Consider the following 14,116-nt stretch of genomic DNA (forward strand, 5'->3'; position numbering starts at 1 on the left):
AAGGGATGGAGAGAATAAAGATGGGATTGACGGCATGATGTGTGAACTAGGATCATGGCCTCAGTTTAATGTTAAAGATCAAACCCCATCTGGATCAAATCTTATCTTTTAATGCCGGAGCAGATGATAGAAGAGGGGAATCTGGAGGCCGATGCAGGATTCTCTCCCTGACAGCAGACCATGAATTGTACAACGTGCTGGTAAAAATGTAACCGCATAGCTTGGTTTTCAAACCTGAGCTCTGGAGTGCGAGAAATGCTATAATGTGATTAAACACAGAGCTTTGAGAGGCTTTGAAGAAAAGAAATCTAATCTATCTACTGTGGGGGGAAAAAAGGACACCCTTTCGGAATGGGGAGGGTGGGGGGGGGGGGGGGGGGGGGGTGAGGGGGCACCCATATCATCTATTTCATGAATGCAAAAGATGCGTAAGATTCTGTATATTTCTTGAAGGTTTCTCAGTCCATCTTTATGCACATCTGCTGTAATTGCTTTATAACAATGGGTTCAGCTACACTGCTGAGCTCCCATTTGTTAGATTAATGCTGGAAATTGTCCAAGCTGAACTCTCCTGTTTATTAAAATAGATGCATGACACACACGATTATTCAATGGAAGAAAAACTCGGTAGAATGCATCATAGTGGCAGACGTATCATCACGGGCTGAAGCCCGATGAGAGGGAAGAAGCACACCAAGAATACTTGACATCTGACGACTAAAAGTAGGTCGATTTTTTCCTTGAGCATCTGTTGAGCTAATATAAACCACATTTTATTGTTTGATTCCCTATTCTTGAAAGAAAATGAGATCAATCTTAATTATTACAGATGTCCTTTTCTAAAAATTTAAACAAAAATATATTTAAAAGTAAGTTCACACGTGTGCATCTGACAACCAAAGGCTCGGACCGATTGGATTTGCAGGTAAGCAGTGAAGAGCAGCATCTATTCACTGAGACAAAAGGCTGCAAATCTCATTTTCCTTCCCATTCTGCTGTGTGAGAGGAATTCACAGGCAGCTCCCTGAGAAGATCAGTCACTGTCGGGGGACATACAGGTTGTCAATTGATAAAGAAGCACAATGCTCGGGGCCTTTAGGGCCTCGCTGTCCTAATTACACCGAGCGAGAAATGCCCACCCTTATGTTAACATTTGATTTATTTCCTGCCTCTCGTTAAAAAAGGCCGGTGTTAATTGTTTTTAAAGATGAGTGTCAAACTCAAAAGAATTGAGCCTCATTAATTAGTAGCCTTACAATTTATGCATAGCACCTTGTTGTCTGTGAATACAGCATGTGTAGTGAGTCATACTCGGGCCAGCAGAGAGATTAATCAGAGTGTGTTCAAGTTGTGTTTTTTACTTTCTTTGAAATGAAGCTGAATATTAGTTGCGGCATAAAGAACTTGGGTCTGACTGCTTTGCTTATCATTGCTTATCTGTACTGCCGTTACTGTTATAAATTAACAAGTAAATTGCATTGTCTTCCTCAGCAGATGTTTGGTTGCCATGGGGATCCATCTACACATATAAACAATAGTTCATCTGAAATATAATGAACCAAGAATTGGATGCAAAACCCAAATGCTGCTAATAAAGTAATGCACTTAGGACTTTGTATCGGCAAGCACCTCACGATACTATCCGTACTAAATAAATAAATTACTAAAATGTGCTGGTAGGTTGAAGACTCCTGCCTGTTTTTGACGTGCTCTTCCTGAATGGGGTTTTTCTTGTATCTTTTATCCTCCACGATAACATTAAAACCTAAAGAAATGCTCCAGTCGCTTCAGAAGACATTTTGATAAAACTGATTTAAGAACTCGTGTTTGACATAACTTTTTATTCCTGTAATTCTTTACATGATTGAAAGGGTTGTTTTTAGAATATTAATTTGGTTCTGAAATGAACCAAGCCGATTGCTTTACATTTACGGTCCGGCGTGGAGCGATTTTTCATTTGGGATCGCTGACAAAACAGTCAATTACTGAGAGACACCACGTCCCCGATTCTTCTCTTGTAGTGAAAGACTCTTGCGAGAAAAACGAGAAGTATTGGATTCCCTGAACAACTTAATCCCTGACATAATCCCCAACTTCAATTTACTCAAATTCATGTTCGCACAAATAAAGCCACACAGGAGTCGAAATTAGCATCACCCGAACGAAGAGAGAGTGTCAAACGCCTCGAACGGAAATTCCTTTGTGTCCTTCAGAGTGACGTGTCCGTCCACTGTTGATACCACGTCTGGCAGAATCCAGACGGACTGACATTTTTAACAAATGTCGGCCCGTTGGTTTAAAAAGTATTCAATCTCTAAACAAAATGCAAAATGTTTATGCATCAGGGCGGAGCTTAATTTGAAATTGCGAGTTTGGAAGAGGATTAAGAGAGATTAGATCAGGATGAAAAAGAAAAACGTACACACTTTGAATTCCACTAAATATCTTTCAATGAGGAACAATTACAAGAGCAGACAATACAACCACTTTGGCCTCGCTCCAGTTGAGGTGTTATTCATGCTAAGCTGTTTACGAGCGCCTTTGGTCCGCCGAGATGGATTATCCCCGCTATCATGAATAAACGGTTTATCAGAATACTGTGAGTACTCACTTCAGACAGATCCGTGCACACTAGAGCGAAGGCTCGGTTTAAGAAATCGTGCAGACCGAATGAAGTCAGAGGCATTTATTTACATCTGTTGACCTATAAGTGCTTATTGTGCTGGTAGCAGTATGTAATGTCAATTGCAGATTTATTATTGTACAAACTTTTTATTGTTTCCTTGTTAGAGACCTGATGATGAATAGGTCATCATCATCATCTGTACAAGGAGCATGTATCCTCTATTGAATTATTTTCAATATATATTCAGTTCAAAGATATTTTCAGGTCTATACAAACTATAAATAAACAAAAACAGGATTTTTTTCAAAAACAAAAATACCCCAAACCACTTTCTCCTGCTCACACACCTAATGGCTGTGAGTGCAGAGTCATAACTGAAAGCATATCAACTCCCCTCCTGATCTGGGTTTTGGCAGCAGCACAGTCAAAGGATATTTGACTGTTTAGAGGCTTTAGGTGTAAATCAACTGACAATGTAAGGCTAAGAAACAGAAGAGAAGCGAGTGAGCTGTTTACATGGAACAATTAAAACTGCTTGTGCCAAAACCAGGTCACCTGCATAACTTGATTGAGTCCTCCGTAGATGTAAAGACTCATTAACCGGATTACTGGGTGTGAGGCCACGCGGTTATCTGCGAGAGGATTTACACTTCACACGCTGCCGTCTCTTCTGCATCACTGATTTGCGACAGGATTTTTCCTCTGTGTTGGGAGAGAACACTGCTGCGTGTCTATGAGGTATACAAACTGAAGCGTAATACCCTTTGTATGGGTGTTTGATCGTTCACATCTGCACAGACGTGGTAACAACACATGGATACAGGAGGCATTGTTGGAGGAGAGACATTTTACAAAGCATGGGTGCACACATTTAGAAAGTCTTTGCCTGTTTATTGCACGCTGTGTTGCCATTTCTATTGGTATTGAACATGGCTGCAGTTACTCGCTGGCCTTTTTTGTGCGTGTTCTTTGAGTAGCTGCTCATCAACGAGAGCCACATTGTGGTTTGAGACTCAGAAAGTGTCTATTAGGCTCCACTAGTCAGAGATGCTCTCCTGCAAGCCTTAATCAATAATCCCTGTTGGACATGATTTTTTCCCCCCTGTTTCCTCTCTTATTATTGGCACAAAGTAATGGGCTTTGCCTGAGGGGCTGAGTATTGATCGTTTTCATATTTCTCCGACCAGTTAGGCTGGATAGAGATGAGGAGGCTAACTGGGGGTTTTCTCGCAGGGCTACGACGACGGCTATGGTGGGGAATATGATGACGAGAGCTACGAAGCATATGAGGATAACTACAGCAATCAGTCAAAGAGGTGATGTTCACACACACACACACACACACACTGGGAAAAGAAAAAGCATGTTTTTTTCCCAATCACCATCTGTCGACAGGTACTTACACTACAACCTGCGAAAGGTCGACTGTGACCAGCTGTACATTTCAGCACGACATATGTTCATTAATAAGAGATTAAGACCTCCGCTTGACTTACTTTGTTTACACAGAAGATTGAATCTGAACCATAAATTAGAAAATGATATCTTTGATTTGATGAAGGCGAGGCCTGAGGATATTTATGTTTCTTTCTTTCAACTACTCACAAAGACCAAAACCAATGAAACAATGAATATCTGTTGATTTAATACCTGATGTATCTTGGTCCTCTGCGCCGTAGAGCTGCACATCATCCAGAAACTATTAAAAACACAGCGGTCAGCAACACGAGCACTGTAGTTAATCCCACTCATAACTTCCTGCTGCTGTAAATGCTCATTGGAGCACCGACTGTGCATTTATCCACACATGAAAAGAGACAGCAGCTTTTGGAAATAAATCAGCTTTATTTGTCTTTGATATGTGACCTTGTTTTTAAAGTCTATTTGTAGCTGATAAAGAAAATTTAGAATAATGCCGTTAGGAATACTTTTATTACAATTTACCTAAATAAAACATTTCACTCTCTTTACTTATTTTACAAAACATAATTTTTCCTGAACTTAGTGCTCTGTCTTTTCAGCATTTCAGAATATTACGAGTATGGACACGGGAACAGTGATGAATCCTACAACAACTATGGTAAGTACGGCTCACTTTCTACAAAGCGCAACTTCAACAAGTCACACTCTTTTAACGAGTCGTCCGTCAATGTTTTGCACTTTTTCTGACATTACAGGCCAACAATTAATCAGATAATATGCTATTTGAAATCCATAAAACAACATCTGCAACTGATTGTATGATAACAACTACACGTTTCACAGTGCTACCCTTGTCCAAACATTAAGCCAGTAACAATTAACAATAGCGACATTAACAGGACTTTAATAGTGTTAAATGTAATTACTCAAATAAGAAGACACAATCTATGATCTTCAAAAGAGACTTCACAAGAAACCTCCTTGGACCTTATTTAAATTCATTCCCGACGAGAGTACAATCCACCTCCCAACGCTCCTGACGGGGCACCACTGATATTTTATGGACGTTGTGCAGAGAAACAAAGGAAAACGCCTTGTGGTTCGAGCCCACTTCAAATCACCGTTACCCAGGGGGGGGCCGATCCTGCATGTATCACCCCTCCTACCTTCCTGGCTGTAGGCTGCGTTTGACGCCAACAGTAAATGTGCCTCTGGAAGCTCAGGGGGCCAACCGACGCCTGTTGTAAAGGTGGCGTGTTTTGCATTTTGGACGCGTGCTCTCCCGCGCTCACTCCAGAAAAGCTGTTGCCATTGGATTAGTAACCTCTGCTGTGCGCACAACGCGCGGTCAGATAAGCAGAAGAGTATTCAAACGCACTCAAACGGCTAATAATGGAATTTAAGCAACAATTTAAAGAAATTACCAAAAGCGGATTCACGAGGATGTCTCTCACAACAGCGGCGATAAGCTGGTCGCCACGGGTCCATTCATTTTCAGCACAATGAATTGTGCACCAGGGTGTTGAGGTTGGACCGATGCAGAAAACCAAGGAGGCAATGATTTGATTTTCTGCTCCGTAAACACTTTCTTATCTGGAAGCAGAGCAATGTGCCGTGCAGCAGAGGTGGCCGCTTGCATGTCATTTGGCTCCAACGGAAGGAGCTGCTGAGAGTCAGATCCCAGCAAAAATCCAGAGGGCAAAGTGCTTGTGGAATTAATTTTCTGTGGCGAGAAGCCTCTATTATGGCCGGGATCAAATTTCCTCGCTTGAATTTTCTTGTCTTTGGCTAAACGGGTTGTGAGAGGAAAGTAAACGATAGCCGAGCTCCACGGCTTAACTTTGTGATTTCCACAATGTGTGTTTAACTGTCTTTGCAGAGGAGGAGTGGGCGACCACCCGTCCCAGCCCCAAAGCTCCAGTTTTACGGCTGACAAGAGGGGGCTACAGAAAACATCCCTATGGTAGATACTGAAGGTGCTCCAGATATGTGACCTCCAATTTTAAACTTTTTCTAAATATATTTTTTAACTCCTCATAAAATGTTGTAACGTCTGCTTTTTCTGTTTGACTCCTGTAGAAATTGAAATAAAAATGAACCCCCATAAAGCCCAAATAAATAAATAAAAAATGTAACCAATTATTTATTCATTCGGTTCTTTCTCGATTATCTCAATTTTAGATCAGAAATGAAAAGAGACATTCATCCATATTCATCCGTGCACTGATTATTTGATTTCTCTCATTGCACCCACGTTCATCCCAAAAAATTACCATAATCTTTTTGTTTTCGACATTAAACTGCAGATTTTGTTTTCCAACTTACGACTTGGATGTTGACAAATTACGTTCATGTCATTGCCTTTAATGCAGTGATTATCAAGGTTTATTAGCCAACAGCTGTACAATACTTTTGCCATCCCAGATGCTCAGATTAGAATCCTAATGTTGCAGCACACAACATGGACTCGAAGTTATCAGCCTGATTTTGTTGTGACACTGTGAGACGTCCCACGGCAGACAAGAACAAGACACAAAAGTCATTTTAGTTGCCCATGCAGTTTAACAAATACCTTTAATTGCTCTCCTGCAAGTAGAACCTCTTTTCATAGTTAAATAGCGTACAAACCCAGCTCAGCCTTTTGTGGCAAGAAAGAGACTTTAACCAGAAAGAGCTGCAGGGAAAATGTAACTTCAAATTTAAGAGGATTATTTCAACCTCCATCACCTTTCTCCACAGTTGTGTCGGTCTGGCTGTGGGCTCAGTCTGGTTCAAGTCGCTCTTGTCCAGACTAATAACTTCTAGTGAAAACATAACATCTCCAGATAAAAACTTTTTCTAGTCGCGGCTTTAATTTTTTGCAGGATTTGAAAGAAAAAAAGAATGATGATGAGAACCTCACAGTGCATTGAACAAAACGGATGGAAACTGAACCGTTTCCAGAAATGAATGCAAAGTGACTAAATGACCTGAAAGTTTCTTATATATATATCTTTAATGTTCAGAAATCTAAATCAAACTTTAAGTTTTCCCCATAACTAATTGTCATATAAACCTCTGGTGATTTCATTGTAAAACAGGGTTGATACCACCAAATAAAGCCTCAGTTGTGACTTTAAATTCTATGAGATGTGAGATCATTATCGTGCAAAACACAACTCTTTTGCTTGGTTTGAAAGCAGTCATTAATGTACAGTGTGTCATTTCTAATGCGTGCTTTGTCCTGTGTGTAACCTGTATTTGTACATAAAGCATTTAATAAAAATAACATAAACCTCAACACAGTGTGTAAGACTCTCTAAATAGGAGGCGATGGAGCTACAAATTGTTATTGTTTTTCATCTGCTTTCAGGTAACTGCTAACTCGTTTCATAAAGAGCCCATAAACCTGTCCCAAATGACTAATTTGTTAAATAACTGTTATTCCTGCCCAATTGTCCTTGACTCTGACCACTTTCTTATTTGGGAACTAATAAATGTCTCTCCATAATCCATTCTGTGGCGTTTGACATCATTAAACAGACACTGATTGACTGTGAGAATGATATGGAGTTAAAAGAGGTAAGACGTCCTCCTATATTATCAGAATATTATGCTCAGCGTTGGTGAAAAGCACAATGGGCCACGCAGGATGCACGTGTTCACCCGCTGGTAGTATGCACTCGTTGTGCTGTGTCTAGTATCTGCGACTCATGGATGTCTCTGCTAACCTCTTCTTGCCTTTCTCTCATAAGTTTTACATGCACTGTAATTTTCCGTGCTTTAAACATCAAGTCCGTTGTAGTGGTTCTAATTCTCTTTTGTGATTAGTCCACCTGGAGCCTGGCTCTCATTAAGAGTGTAGATCACGGGACTGAAAGGAAGGCTAAACACTAAGCAGGTAATCCTAACAATAATAATAAATATAATCATTTAATTAGAAAATGCTAACTGCCACTTAAAAAAAAGTAAACCTGCCCTTTTAACCCCGAATAAAAAAACTCATATCACTAAATAAATAATTGAGACGGAATACAGCTAAACTGTGTTAAAATAAATAACAATAAAAGACGCTAAAATAAAGTCCGATAAACTAAACATCAGAGAACATTCGTAAAATGTTATTTATGACAACTTGAATTGGTTTACTTTTTTCACGGTGATGTAACGCAGCTCTGCGTTGTGTAAATTGCACATTGCGCTGCATGCAGTCTGTGTGTCTCTACCTGTCTGTTGTTGGTGATACGTAGAAGTGACATATTCCTAATCGTACTGTTTTGTTTTTCTCTATAGTTAAAGAAACACACTGTGAGTGTGATTTTGGTCAAAGCAGAGACAAATATAACAGGTGAGTGGAAATATTCACTGCAGCCAACTTGTGCTCAATTTTATCAATTCCTTGTTGCAGCAGGCTGTACTGTAGTAATACTTAACCAGGATCAAACAGATGAGTCAATAGTTAGTCCCAGACGAACATTTTACAGTCTCAAGGTTTTGCAGTTATTCAGAGCTGGGGAAATAAAATATATCACTACTTACTTTTGTAAAAGCAGCAGTTTTAATAAAATAGCTTTCATCAAAACTGTATAAAGTAATTTCCAATTTTGTAGCAGCTTCTAATTATATCAGTGGTTTTCAAATTGTCATTGTAAACAAAATAATATGAATAGCTTGTTGTGGGTGGTGAGTTATTTTCCACAATGATGCTGGAATCATACAGTGCTGAAGTTCTGCCGATGTGAACTTGTATTGTACAATTACTAGACTAACCTGCAGTACTGTAACACACATCACCCCCCCCCCCCCCCCCTTTGATTTTCTGCAAAACAGCTTTTTCTACGTGTGCTGCTTCTTTCCAGAGCAGAAGGCACGAGAATCTGTTGCCAGAGGACCGAGGACGTCACTCAGCCACCAGAGACATCAGTCAGGACAGTGTCCGTACGTATTTCACGTTATCCAAAAGTCTGTAAGTTATCACTCCTCACTCCTTGAAGAAAAATGGTTGTTGAGGTAACAATTGCTGTGCCATCTTAATGCAAAAAAAAGAGACATATTGACCAGTTTCTTTATTAGTGGGGATATTACAAAACTACCAAGACTAAAATGCTGACGATCAAATTGTTGTAAATATAATTTCCTCTTTTTAACTATTCTCCGTCTTTGCTTAAAACCAACTCCCGTGACACGAACAGTGTGGTGAAACTCTTGTATGTATGCCAGAGACGTTCCTGCAGGCCTCGCCAGAATCGCTCTCCATTATCATAACAAGACCGCCGCCAGCTCGACACCAGCCAAGAGCCGAAATCTCAAAGCCCGCTACGGATGTTGATGCATTTCTGAAAGTGAACGCCACCGATAAAACCCTCCCATTCCGATTACCAAAAGGATAAACAAAAGAAGATCCATTACTCATTGTGTATCGTCTTGTTTTGCACAAAGAACAGAGATTAAGGTGCTCAAAGACTTTACAGCTGCTTTAACATCTTTTCACCATTAGTCGACACGTGCATCCGGTGATTCTTGTCTATTAGTCTGCAGCCTCGGGCACAATAAAAAGAACTGGCAGCTGTTTATTTTTGTTGGTTTGCCAAGTTCATCGCATTTGCTTACATTGTTGATGAAGCATCTACACTTGTTACAGAATACATATTAGTTTATTTAGTGAGTCCTCTGCTTATGCATTTGTTCCCGTGCAACTAATACAGATACATTCTGTTTGTATGTTTTGCACACAGAGATGAGAGGAAAGGTGATGGAACATGAAACATGACGCTGAAGACAAATGGCTCACAGGTAAGGAGCTGATTGCGTTTAGCAGGTGTTGATGTTCTCTACTAGAATAACATCCATGCCAATCATCTTTGACTGTGTGTTTGCATTTGATTTGCTCTGCATTGAAAACTAGAGTATTTTCTGTTTCACACAGGCCCAACCTAAACATATTTCTACTAAAAATCTTCAACTAATGGATCTTATGATATCATGTCGGATTGTTGAATGCAATTAAAGGAATAATTTCCTTGAGTCTTTACTTGGAGTGGTGTTGTTTTACAAGTGTGGGGTCATTTTAGGCCAAAGGAAACTTATTGTTATTGTCAACTCCCATTTACAGTACTTATATAGTATGTTTAAAAAGCAAACTTAACCCCAGTGCTTTACAGAGATAAATAAACCAACATTTTGGTACAAATACCCGGATGCAATGGGATGCTCAAACCACACCACCGTCCACACTTGAAGAGCCAGCAAGAGAGAGAGTCACAGTCACTCAAACAGTCACCACCTTCCGCCACAGGTACCGAGGTACCACCATGTGCTTATGGTGATAAAAGTCGCCTGGACATTGAAAGGGAGCCTGAGAGGTTCACCTAACAGCACAAGGCCTCAGGACAGCCCTCAACATCTGGCTCAGCCAAATTACAAAAAGTAATATTCATAATCCTCTTTTAATCAGTTTATAATCACACGAGAAGTATAGAACAGTTATGTTTTCCTGAGGTTGTAAAATAACATTTGTGTCTATGCAGCGAGCGGAAGGACATGGCTTTCTGTTTAATACATCACCTGAAGGGAGAGAAGCATTACTGTTGACCTTACAGATGCTTTTTATTTTTATTCATTTAATCATTTTGCTATAATCTATTATCTCGCCACAGCCTGTAGCTCTTCTCTCTGTTGGGCTGATCTACTCCGACTACACACAAACACAAACCGCAAGATGAGGATAAAAGTTACACTCTGTCCCTTTAATAAAATAACATTAAAAAAAAAAATCAAACAGTTTGAGTGAGGACACAAACAGACCTAAAGGCCTGCAGAAGACTGCTTCTGTCAGCTAATCTCACAGATTTTGATGCTTTCTCTGAGCGGACTCAATTGTGTCAGCGCCCAACAAGCAGTCAAATGTAACAGCACAATTTACAGCTGCTGTCATTACAGCTCACACTCTTCTACTGTTAAATGTGAAACTTTTAATGTCAAAACAATTAACCCGCCTATCTCTGACAGGTCGGCAGTGACGGGACGTTGAGCGGGGCTGGATGGACTTCCTGCAAAGGTCACCGAAGTCAGTGTGCCCTCTCAGGCCGCGGCTGCGACCTCTAGGAAGAGCTGAACCACAAACAGACAAACTCGACGATGCTCCACACTTCACAATAGGTGACAAAGACATTTTGACCCCAGCAGCGTGTGTCTACACTGCGCTTTCATCAAAGGGGCCGGGCGACCAGCAGGTGAGCTTCTGAAAAGCCACTTTCTAAAATAAATGAGAGTATTGTAAAGATTCAAGTGAGAGAACAGACACACACACACACACACACACACACAGGCTGAGTGACTGTAGTGCCCTTTGTGTTGGGGCGATCAAATGAGACCACCGTCAGTGTCCCTCTTGTATCACTACAAAAGGGGAGCCAAAATAAGTTCCACTATGTTAATTGGGGCTTTGGAGACATCGTAGGCCAATACTTCAGTGGGGAGAAGTTGGCTCACAGCACTTTTGAGCATTACAGACTTTGACGCTCTGATCAGAGAGCAATGCATTGTGGGTGTTTGGCGGAAGGATCTGCACCGTGCCTCTGCTTTTGGCAGGGGACGCAGTCCTCCCTTGAGTCGCCCCGCAATACCACCAGCACCACCAACTACCAGTGTGGGAACAGGATGAAATCGCTCCGAAACGTGCTCCGCTGAGGGGCTTTACGGTGGCGCGAGGAACACACACACACAGCGGACACCTTTGGGATCCATCCCAGTTGGCCCGGTACACGTATTCTGTTGAACTGTGGGCCTTGTGGGCCGCTGCCGAAATGTAGACAGCCGAGCGGTGCCTCTCTGCTACGTCTGGGGCACGCGTGTGATCACGTGACCTCGGTGGAGCTTCCCCACCGTGCAGCCTGGAGCAACTTTACACCTCAGAATGTCTTTCTTTCTGCACTTACTCAAGAGGGCAATGCTCAGTCTTGTGACTGTAAAGATTATTTATTTTAGTGTCAATTTATGGATAAAAAAGGACAATTTTAAGTGCAAACACGTTGATCACTACAGAGGACTTTCAGTGGAGGTATTTCATCTGCAATTGTGCATCAGAAAAAAGTAAGTATGTAAAGTAATGTGAAGTAGAGCAAGAGATTTTAATTTCTCAAACTCATTTCAAAATTGCTTTCAGTTACAGATACTTTTATGGAAAAGATGCATTTACTGCTGTGATAAGGTTTTAATAAATTCACTATCAAGCTCCGGTGTGTAAGAATGTTTTACCTTGTTTAAACCAATTCAATAAAGCGGAAGTGAGAGAGACACAGACAAATACAAAAAAACGTAATTGGCTGTGTGAACCTACTCTCACGCTTTGTGTCTTTTATTTTTCAAAGAACTGCAACATACATGTTCTTAACATGCTAATCTGTAAGAGCTGAGGTGAGAGTGAGGAGGTCTGTCTTCTGTCTTCTGCACACCCAGCCAAAATGTCAGGGGCTCAAAGGAATAGTTCTACACATAATTATACAGGCCGAAATGAGTAGTTTGACATTTTTGACTGTTTTGCTTTCATGCTGGAAGAGATGAGCAGATTGATTCCACTTTCATATCTGACCTTTGAATGGGAAGCTACTGCGAGGCAAATGTATCTACTGAAACAAAGACACGCAAATAAGCAGTGAAAAGCATTGTCTGAAACTAAATAAGAACAATCCTTTGAGAAGGACGCAAATTTACTTGAAACAATAATGCCTGATTCAAAAATGAAAATGAAATTAAACAAATATATTTATGCTGTAATATTATCTGAGCATAGTATGAAAGTTGATTAAATGACAAACTGTCCGAACTTGCACATAGCCAAACATTACAGCACATATTGTTGTTATTGCACATGAGGGATAAAGGTGCTTTGCGTTATAGCGTAGATTTGTTTTGGAGATACAGCTTGGCTCTCTTTTCAGTCCGTTTAGTAAACTAAGTTAACCGTCTCCTGAATATAGCTTCGCATAGCAATCTTATCATCTAATTGTCACAAATTCTGAATATTTCCTCAATATAATTTCCTCTGAAGATCAAACATTTCCTGGAAATATTAGTTTTTTGGTATCAGATTTTCTCCTTTCACTGTTCAGTGTTTTTTTTTATTTATCATTTGTTTTTTTGCAGGTTGTTGATTTTTAAAATTGTTTGCTTGCGCTTAACAATGCGTTTTACATTTTAAAGTTGAAATTGTAGGTTACATTTTAGGAATTATGAAAAGGTCTTCAGGTTAAAAACGTCCTTCCAACTCACAGTCCACATTGCAGAGATGTTGCAAATGTGTTTTCAGTTTATTGTCCCTTCCGTTGAGTTTTATTACGGCTGGTGTTTGTACGATGGCCCTAAAGTAACATTGGAAACCCTCAACAACAAACTCTCAACAAGACTGCACTTTTCGTTTTGTAAGCCTGTTGTCGTCTGGCGCCTGCTGTCATTACCAACCTGAGTGCACTCCGTGTCTGCTCCCAGCAAATGGTCCACTTAGTGATGGAAACACGAACATGCTAGTTTATTAAGCGAGTCCAGTCCACTGCCGACTGTCACAGCTGCTTTACGAGCTCGACCCCTCGTAGACGCCGGAATGAAGTTCAGCACAAAATGCGTCCTTTGACTGCAGCTCTGCGATTGGCCACGATTGATAGAAGCAATGCGAGGATCCTACTGTAAACAATTGTTCATGAAAGTCTTCTTTTGAACCCCCCAACCGTCGAGCCAACGAGCATTGTTCATCTGTTTTGGCAAAAAGGGGGAGAACGATCCCATCGAAATACCCACCCTTGATTCTTGCATTCGTTTGCTCCATGAAACCCAGTCCACACGAGCCTGTCACACAGGACGACTTTTATCTACCTCAATATCCATTGATCTAAGTATTTGAAAACACAAAGTGGGTCAGGATCCAGGCGAGTCCCCAGAATTGTTTAACTATGCAAAGCAGCGCAGGGTTCTAACTCCGAACACGTAGCATTTCCCCCCTGAGCCAGCGACGGGTACCTGAGCAAACTCAGCTCTGTTTAGACAGCTGCTGGATGAGCCAGAATAGGAAATGAGGGTTTATAATCTGGCAAATCT

The 14,116-nt window shown here is 40.8% G+C and overlaps 1 protein-coding gene across 4 annotated transcripts in view; it reads left to right on the top strand.

Annotated features, from left to right (window-relative positions):
* khdrbs2 (KH domain containing, RNA binding, signal transduction associated 2) overlaps nt 1–13,282 on the top strand; it is a 50,328-nt gene extending 37,046 nt beyond the window's left edge. Inside the window, exons 7-13 of one of the 4 annotated variants that reach the window (XM_078104506.1) lie at nt 3,860–3,942; nt 4,648–4,706; nt 5,928–6,011; nt 8,321–8,375; nt 8,858–8,965; nt 9,763–9,820; nt 11,036–13,282. In XM_078104506.1, the coding sequence (XP_077960632.1) occupies nt 3,860–3,942; nt 4,648–4,706; nt 5,928–6,011; nt 8,321–8,375; nt 8,858–8,965; nt 9,763–9,790 (417 nt within the window). In that variant the 3' untranslated portion in view covers nt 9,791–9,820; nt 11,036–13,282. Of the gene's footprint in view, nt 1–3,859; nt 3,943–4,647; nt 4,707–5,927; nt 6,025–8,320; nt 8,376–8,857; nt 8,966–9,762; nt 9,821–11,035 lie in introns of those variants that run through there. The other 3 variants (XM_078104508.1, XM_078104507.1, XM_040177911.2) reach the window with 3 other exon arrangements.
* The last annotated feature ends 834 nt before the right edge of the window (nt 13,283–14,116 follow it).

The sequence above is a fragment of the Gasterosteus aculeatus genome, chromosome 6 (assembly GCF_964276395.1).
Source record: "Gasterosteus aculeatus chromosome 6, fGasAcu3.hap1.1, whole genome shotgun sequence".
Classification (NCBI taxonomy): domain Eukaryota; kingdom Metazoa; phylum Chordata; class Actinopteri; order Perciformes; family Gasterosteidae; genus Gasterosteus; species Gasterosteus aculeatus.